The sequence below is a fragment of the Gavialis gangeticus genome, unplaced genomic scaffold (genome assembly GCF_001723915.1).
Source record: "Gavialis gangeticus isolate Ggan-Ray unplaced genomic scaffold, GavGan_comp1, whole genome shotgun sequence".
Lineage (NCBI taxonomy): Eukaryota > Metazoa > Chordata > Crocodylia > Gavialidae > Gavialis > Gavialis gangeticus.
In genome coordinates, this window is record NW_017729011.1 from 14842775 (window position 1) to 14851414 (window position 8640).

General features: G+C 40.0%; 1 protein-coding gene across 1 annotated transcript in view; it reads left to right on the plus strand.

Annotated features, from left to right (window-relative positions):
- SET (SET nuclear proto-oncogene) overlaps positions 1-5716 on the plus strand; it is a gene marked incomplete at its 5' end in the record, with an annotated part of 29728 nt that extends 24012 nt beyond the window's left edge. The window contains 6 exons of the mRNA XM_019510599.1: positions 497-639; positions 1196-1299; positions 1475-1588; positions 2573-2743; positions 2847-2993; positions 4118-5716. Coding sequence (XP_019366144.1) covers positions 497-639; positions 1196-1299; positions 1475-1588; positions 2573-2743; positions 2847-2993; positions 4118-4141 — 703 coding nt within the window. The remainder of the gene's footprint in view (positions 1-496; positions 640-1195; positions 1300-1474; positions 1589-2572; positions 2744-2846; positions 2994-4117) is intronic.
- Positions 5717-8640: the final 2924 nt, after the last annotated feature.

Genomic DNA, 8640 nt, shown 5'->3' on the forward strand with positions numbered 1-8640 from the left:
GCCCAAGCACAGCACTTGCAGGATCAGGGCCCACCTTTGTAATTAATTATATTTGAGAGACCTGTAATTCCTTAAGAGGTTCTTTTTGTGGTACATTACTTGCGCTAACACAAAAAAAAAAAAAAAATCACATGAAAGAAAGGTATTGAGTTTGCATTTGATCCATGGTTGTGTGTTGCCTTTTACCACTTCTTATAAACTAAACATTTAGTATGTTAGCAGCTACTGGTTTAGGATTTAATTCTGCAATTAATGCTACAAAGCATAGCGTTAAATTTATGAATAGTTTTATTGAAGTCAGTAGGATTAGTTATGGTAGTGCATGCTACGTACTGCTTGTGGGAGTGGGCTGTTAGTTTGGTTAATACAGCCCTGTTTGAGGGATATCAAAGTCAAGCTGACACAGTTTTGTGCTACTGCAATTTGTGCACCTCCTTTAAACTCAAGGTTCCCAACCTGTGCTTCAGGGTTGATGCAGCTCTTTGCTTTATTTTAGACTGAATGAACAAGCCAGTGAGGAAATTTTGAAAGTAGAACAGAAATACAACAAACTCCGCCAACCATTCTTCCAGAAGAGGTCAGAATTGATCGCCAAAATCCCAAACTTCTGGGTAACAACATTCGTCAATCACCCACAAGGTATGTTTTTAGTATTGTTTGAAAAACATTTTAAAAAACAAAACCAAACCAAAAAACACAAACAAACCTTGAAGTCTGACACTCTTCTCTGGTGCTTTGATTGAGGAAAATTTCTTTTTTAGATTTTTATTTGCCCAATATATGTTTTTCAATACATGTTTTTTTTCTAAGACTTCCTTCTTCTAGTGGTACTATAACATATAAATAGTTTAGCTATTTCCAATGTTTTTTGTCCCAAATATTTCCTCTCACTTTCACCCTAAAACAAGTTTGAACTGTGTTTTTAGGGTTCTGCATTATTTCTTACTGTTCTTTGCAAAGAAGCAACTACACCTTTTTAAAGTTTTTTCAGGCCTCTTTCTGGTAGATTGTGGTAGAGGGTACTCTCTAATGACATCTCTGATTCCTGTGAGGCTTGTCTCTTTCCTCTCAAGTTAGTGTGGGACAAGTAGAATATTTGGTATTACTTTCTATATCTATTTTCAGTGACCATTTTTATATGCTTTGCAGACAAATAACATGCATGCAAATCTTCATAATGTAACTTCTGTTGTAGTTTCTGCACTGTTGGGGGAAGAAGATGAGGAAGCACTGCATTATTTGACCAGAGTGGAGGTGACAGAGTTTGAAGACATCAAATCAGGTTACAGAATAGATTTTGTAAGTATTTTGTACGTTATTTTATTTACTGTTACATTGTTCTTATTTGAAAGCAATCTGTATGGTGGTTTCTTAGTCAATATTTTAAAAGTCATAATACTTAATATCTTTCAATTGGCAGATATTGTCTAATCTAAGAATATTTCATCATAATCTAATGCTTTCCATTCCACAGTATTTTGATGAGAATCCATATTTTGAAAATAAAGTTCTCTCCAAAGAGTTTCACCTGAACGAGAGTGGTGATCCGTCTTCAAAATCAACTGAGATCAAGTGGAAATCTGGGAAAGTATGTATCTATGCACTTGAAAATTTGATTTTGCAGTTGTCACTGTTTCAGTCCATCATTAGCTTTAGTAAAAAAAAAAATCGTGTTTCAGTGAAAATTAGAATTTTCCTCTTATGTTTTGGGGTCTTTGAGGTATAACTGGTTGCTGTTTTGAAGTTTCAGGCAATGGTGTATTCTAGGCAAATATATTGGCTTAACTAAGTGAGAGCTTAAAGTGTGGAACTAGATCAGGTGGCAAAGAGAGATCCAGATTTAGCACTGGACAGCTATCTGCTTACCAGACTTGGAAATTGTGAGATGTTACAAAGGAGTCTCAAAAGCAAGATGATGGCCTTGTAACCTCTGGTACATTTTTAACCAGTGAATATGACAGTCATTTGAAAATTGTTGTGTATTCTCTGTTTTACTTACTGCAAGGGAGACGCTAGAAATTTAAAAGGGAAAACTCCAAGGATAGGACTAAAGAGACTCTTAAACTTTGCTTACTTCGGAGAAAACGAAAAAGTTTAAAGACAATGTCATAAAGGTCTAGAGTCTGCTTCAGTGTTTCTTAAATTACATGTGTGTTAAAGCTTTAGCATTTAAATAGTTCTCACAAGGCTTTGAAGCACTTCACGAAGTGGCTTGTCACACTTTTACTGTGTAGGCAGTAATATTTTAATACAGGACAACAGCTTCTTTTGAATTGTGAACCTCTTGGTGAAGAAGGCTTGAGACCAAGTTAAGAATTGTCCTAAATGCTATCAAAAAAGAGCGCAGGTTTTATGCTGCCACTGGCCCTATTTATGGGAAGTTTTTGTTAAAACAAAACCATGTGTTATCAACTACTATATGCCCCCACAGTTCTGTATAATCTGTCTTCTACACACCTCTTCTCAACAGAGGGAATGAGTTGTTTCTTGTATCCAGGTGCTTTTTAGAGAATGGTCACATAAAACATTCTTTCAGGAAAACTGATCATTTAACTTCTTGCCCCCACCTCAGGATCTGACAAAGCGTTCAAGCCAGACACAGAACAAGGCCAGTAGGAAGAGGCAGCATGAAGAACCAGAAAGTTTCTTCACTTGGTTCACTGACCACTCCGATGCTGGTGCTGATGAATTAGGAGAGGTCATCAAGGATGACATCTGGCCAAATCCATTACAGTACTACTTGGTAAGTACAACGATGAGAGATTAATACTTATTTGCAACAATGTTCTTGTGATGGGTAAGTTTGATCAGTTTAGTAACTGCTGTATTCATGCCTTTTAATAAAGGTTCCTGATATGGATGATGAAGAAGGGGAAGGAGAGGAGGATGATGACGATGATGAAGAGGAGGAAGGATTGGAGGATATTGATGAAGAAGGAGATGAAGATGAGGGGGAGGAAGATGAAGATGATGATGAGGGAGAAGAAGGGGAGGTAAGAAAAGTTGTTGTTTTTTTGTTTTTTTTCCCCCTTCCTGTCTATAAGCAGTTTGGGTTGAATTGGAAAGCCTTACTTTTAAGGGCATCTTGTTTGTAATGTCAAAAAGAATTTGCTACTTTGTACAGTTGAACATTATCAAACTTCTTGGAGGAAGCATGTGAAGGCAGCGATTGCTCTGAAGAGTTTGAGTGCAGTTAGGGCGGGGGTGGGCAATTATTTTGGGTGGAGGGCTGCTTAGTGAGTTTTGGCAAGCCATCAAGGGCCGTGTGACAGGCAGTGAGGGGCAGATAAATATTAGTTTTCTACATTTTTTAGGGGCCCTGTGAGCCGGATAGAATGGCTTGGGGGGCTGCATTTTGCCCACCCCGAGTTAGGGGGTGACTCCAGTGGTTCAGTTGAAGGGGGGTAACTTTAGGAAAGTAGCTAGGAAATATGAGGAAAAGTCAGGTGTTTGAGTTGAATGAAATGTCTGTGCTTTTTACTGGTATTTTTCACCTTTATTCCTATAAACTGGGTTTTTTTGGTACATTCAGTTGTCACCCTTCTACCTATTAATCGTTGTATTCTGGATTATCTCCAGGGCATCTTGCATTCTAAGTAATTGGGCATATTCTCTAATGTAATAGCTTTTTTTTTAGCCTTTTTTAGTGGCTTTTACATGAGGTATGTTAGACTGATGCAGGAAAAAGTTTTGGAAACTGCAGTCTGTGCATTTAATGCAAGTATGTGTTTGACCATGGTTTTTTAGCAAAGTTCATGCCAGTATCTGAAAGATGAAGATTTTTACTCTCGATAATTCAGTTTTTGAAATTAGTATGATAGGTTTTTTACTGTATTTTTTAATGAAGATGCCTATTGGCTCTAGACGCTTTTTGCCATTTCTTCAAAATTTAGCTACAGCTAGCTCCATCACTTATCTGAATTAGATACCTTAGTAGTGAGAGAGATGCTGGAACCCCACCCCCTTCCCACCAACCTACCAGTTTCCTTACTGAGGGAGGAGAGACAAGCCTTAAACATGTCCTGAAGGAATAACAAGACTATAATTTGTAGAGTAGCAAGAGGTGCTGGTGACTGACATAGTAAATAGGATTTAACTGTTGCTTTTCTCCTAACAGGAGGATGAAGGAGAAGATGACTAACTGAACACTGATGGATTCCAACCCTCCCCCCTTTTTACCTTTTTAATTTTTTCTCCAGTCCCTGGGAGCAAGTTGCTGTCTTTTTTTTCTTGTGCTCAGTCGCCTTGTTCTCTTGAGGTCTCTTTTTCTCTCCTCTACACCATGGTTCACAATTTATTTTGGGGGAAATACTTTGAGCAGAATACAGTGGGGAAAAAATCTCTACCAGTTTCTGTTCCGAGTTCATTTTTATCCCTTTCTGTCTCAAAACAAAAACTGTTTATGGAATCAACACACCATGTTCTGTGGGAAAAAAGAAAACCTTCTGCTCCCTTCACTCTGCTGGAAGCTGAAGAGTGCTAGGCCCCTGTGTAGTAGTGCATAGAATCTAGCTTTTTTCCTTCTTTCTCTGTATATTGGGCTCAGAGATTACACTGTGTCTCTATGTGAATATGGACAGTTAGCATTTACCAACATGTATCTGTCTACTTTCTCTTGTTTAAAAAAACGAAAAAAAAAATAAAAAAATGGGGTTATAGAGGGTCAGCAAAGGGTGGGTTTCAGATGTTTGGGTGGGTTAAGTGGGCATTTTGACAACATGGCTTATTCTCCTTTGGCATGTTTAATTGTGATGTTTAACAAACATCCTTGCAGTTTAAGATGACACTTTTAAAATAAAATCTTCTCCTAATGATGACTTTGAGCCCTGCCACTTGATGGAGAATCAGCAGAACCTGTAGGATCCTATTTGGAATTGACATTCTCTATTGTAATTTTGTTCTTGTTTATTTTTAAAATCTTCTTTTTTTTTTTTTTCGTTTCACTGGAAAGGAAAGAAAGATGCTCAGTTTTAAACGTTAAAGTGTACAAGTTGCTTTGTTACAATAAAACTAAATGTGTACACAAAGGGACTGATGGTCTTCACTGAACAGAACATGCTTTTGATTCCCTAGCTTGTTTTCTTGTATCTTGGCAAACTTTTGTCTATAGTTTTCAAACTTGACCGCCTTTATTATGTGCTTATTTCTTCTGTATTACAAAGCAACCTGTAGCTCTGTAAATTGAACCTCAATTTCAATGATTTGAAATAATGTTCCATCATTTCCATATCTGGAAAGAATATTTAATGTAGGTACATTTTATTACAAGTTATCTGATATTATCAACATACAATATTAATTGGCAGTAATTACTGTGATCTATGCATTCAATTTCTGTTGAATTAGCTGAATAGCCAAGTGAAAATGAAATGTGGTTACTTTCCTCTTATGTGAAAATAATGGATTTGTTAATAAGTTAAATCTCTTTCACCAGAAGAAAAGTATCTGATCCTCCATATATTAACAGTTTTACTTAAGCATTTCCACTGGTATGAATAAGATACCGTCTCTTCTCCAGTAGCTCTGTTCAATGAAAAAAACTGTGCAAACCAGTATTAATAAGTACTAAAATGACCACAAGATTTGAGAGTTTTCGTTGTAGGATTTTTTTTATTTATAATCTTTTGGGTAAATAGCTTTCTCAGTTGAGATGTAAGCCGACTTTGATTTAGTTATACTTATCCTAGTTGAAATGGAATAAAATCACTCTGTAAGAGTTTCTTTGCTGAATTACATTCCTATACAATACCTAAGTCGTTGCTTTGCATGTGGAATGTTGATGCCATGCAGTCTCCAGTCTAAAATTGGTGGTGTTTATATTCAAATATGAGCTAATGAAATGCAGCTTGTTCAAGTGAAAAGAATAATGTATCTAAAATGTACATCCAGAACTACCCAGACAGAATGGCAAGAGGCATGTTGAAACCCATTTTAGCAATAAGAAGCATTTATACATTGATTTTTAAAGTGTGCAATGCTATATAAACCACTAATTTCAAATTTAAATGAATAGACATTTAAAAGCCTGTAAAGAACAATTTTATTGGTAAATAATTGTATAATTGTCAATCTTCATGTAATAAAAACAGGTTCTCTGGACTGAGGTCCTCTCTGGGAGGAATCTGTCATAGCCAGTCATGGTAGTATCGGATGCTAGAGAATTAGTTACAGGTCAGTCTCTAGTTACTGCACATGCAGGTTGGGTAGAGAAGCGCTCCAAAAGGGTCTTAACCAGTTTTTATTGTTTTCCATAACAGTTGAATTGGATCATAAATGCTTGTGCTGGTTTTGAACTAATAAAACCAAACATTTTGAATAGGTTTGTTTGGTGCAAACACTGGCTAAGCTACTGCTTTGCACCTTGTCACTTAACCCTGTTGAAAGTGAAATTCGAGTAGGAATGATTTACCTCCACTTTGCTCTGGGATAAGTGACCAAGTGTGCAGGATGATAGAGTTGGGCCTTCGGTGTTTACAAGTTGATTACAAGTTTTAGTTTTAGTTTTTTGTGAAACAAAGATTTAAAAATGTGTCAGAGAGAAGCATGGTGCTCTCTTGTCTCTAATGGCTCGCACTAGATAATGCTGCATCAAAATGCTGTCTAATGAATATGTTTTTGATAAATAGCTAACTTCTCAGCATTATCAGGCATGCTTCTAGTAACTGTCAGAGTACTAAGAGTCTTGCAGGAAGTAAACATTTTATAGACCTAATCCTAAATGATGTTTCTAAAAAAAGACATTTTTCTGCTATCAGAGTGGAAGAACTACTTAATTGCCGTGTAAGGCCTATGGAGCTATAAAGTTTATTGCCTCTGGATTTTGAAAGGGACCAAAAATAAGGCTCTGCCAAATCTGTTGTTCACAGCTGATTACTGGGAGTGATGGGTAATCCAATTCCACTTGGAGCCTGTTTTTTTGGTGGGGGGGGGGCAGGGCAGAGCAGAGTGGGGGAAGGGGCAGTACAGAAACTTCAGGATTATATGACAAAATCCTGCCATATTGTGCAGACAATACTGTTTATATGTCCTGGTGCAGTTGCTCATCCCTAGCTTTGAAAAGCTTTACACTTGCAATGATAAAAGCAAACATCTTGGGAATCTCTTTATTCTGGTAAATAGTGTCTGTTATGGAAAAAATGTTTTGTGTGTTAAGTGAAGCAATACAAGGTACCCATCCAGTGCTTTAAATTGCCTGCAAGGAATGTATTTGGTCAAAGCTGGTTGTTGAGAAATGCCCATTCTTTGACTAATTTATTATGAAAATCTTTGCAATTATCCATTAAGTTTAATGTGTGACTTAATGTGTTTCAAGTGTTAGAAATGCTCCTGTAGCAAGAATGAGACAAGCTACTTTTCTCTTCTTGTCAACTTACAAGAATGGCAGAAACTTGTATCTAGTACTACAAGCAAGCTGAAAGATTGCATGCAGTAAAATGGTGCAGAACATGTCTCAGTACCTCATGTATAAGAGTATGTCTGTATCAATAGTTAACATTCCTTAAGCTGCATTGAGCTCCGTAGGATTTAGGAGTCCTGCTCCCACGGAAGGTGTGGAAGCTGGATTTAGGCCCAAGCGTGAGAGCTTTCAGGGGGCCTGTCCTGACCAAGGTAATGGTTTAGAGAACCAGCATAGATTTCTGCCAGAGTAAAAGATTAGCAAGCTTTTTGAACAGGCATGACTTCAATTAAAATGGGGAAGAGCGGCTATGCTCTGAAGTAGAAAAGGTGTCTACCGCTCCAGTAAATTGTAGTGCCAAAGCATGAGCAAATAAGACTGAAGGGTGCATGGGTGGAGGCAGTACTTCTATCCAGCATTTTTGTAAGCACCTGTGCCTGAATGGCTGAATATGCAACCCTTCCTGTGCCTAGTGGCCCTGTGCAATTAGAAGCCAAGATAATTATCCTTCACCTGGGACTACTTTTTCCAATGTCTTTATTTGAAGGGAAAGTGGTCTGGATTGGTGCCGCTGTTCAAAAGCTGACCTGCTCCTCTTTGCCTTCAAAGCCACCACCGTGCTTCTCTGTCGGCTCGCAAGACCCGAGCGCCAGGCTCTTCGTTTCAGCTGTGCTAACGCCGAGTGAGCTCTCGGGGTGACCGTGGGAAACGGATGGAAAGGGCACTGCCCCAGCCAGGTGTCTGTTAAATGTGTACGTGCAGCTCTGCCGGGAGGCCAGTACCCGCCACAGCCTCCCCCTCCGCCCTAAAGTGTACGGGCGAGTTCAGCGGGAAGGGGCCGGGCCAGGCCTCCTTTCTCCACCTCGTTTGATTCCTGCGGGACGGCCCCGCAGTGAAGCCGGGGGCTGGGACCAACCGCTCCGCGGGGTTAAGGAGCGAGGCCCGCCTGCCCGCTGGCGCAGGGCACGAGAGGACGCGGGAGGGATCCGGCTCACCTGCGGCGGAGCGAGCGCCTTGGCCCGTCCGCGGGGGGAGGCGCTCGCCCCGCACGTGCTGCAGGTCGCCGCTGGAGCGCAACTTCCCTCCGGGGCTGCCTCCAGGGGGCGGGGCAGGGCGGAGGCCCCGCCCCAGCGTCCCGGGCGGTTTCTCACCCTCCTCGGGGCACGGAGCCCGCTCCGCCCGCAGCGTCCTCGGCCGGCGGGGCGGGGCGGGCGGCGGCAGGGGGCGCTGGTTCCCGCCGCTCG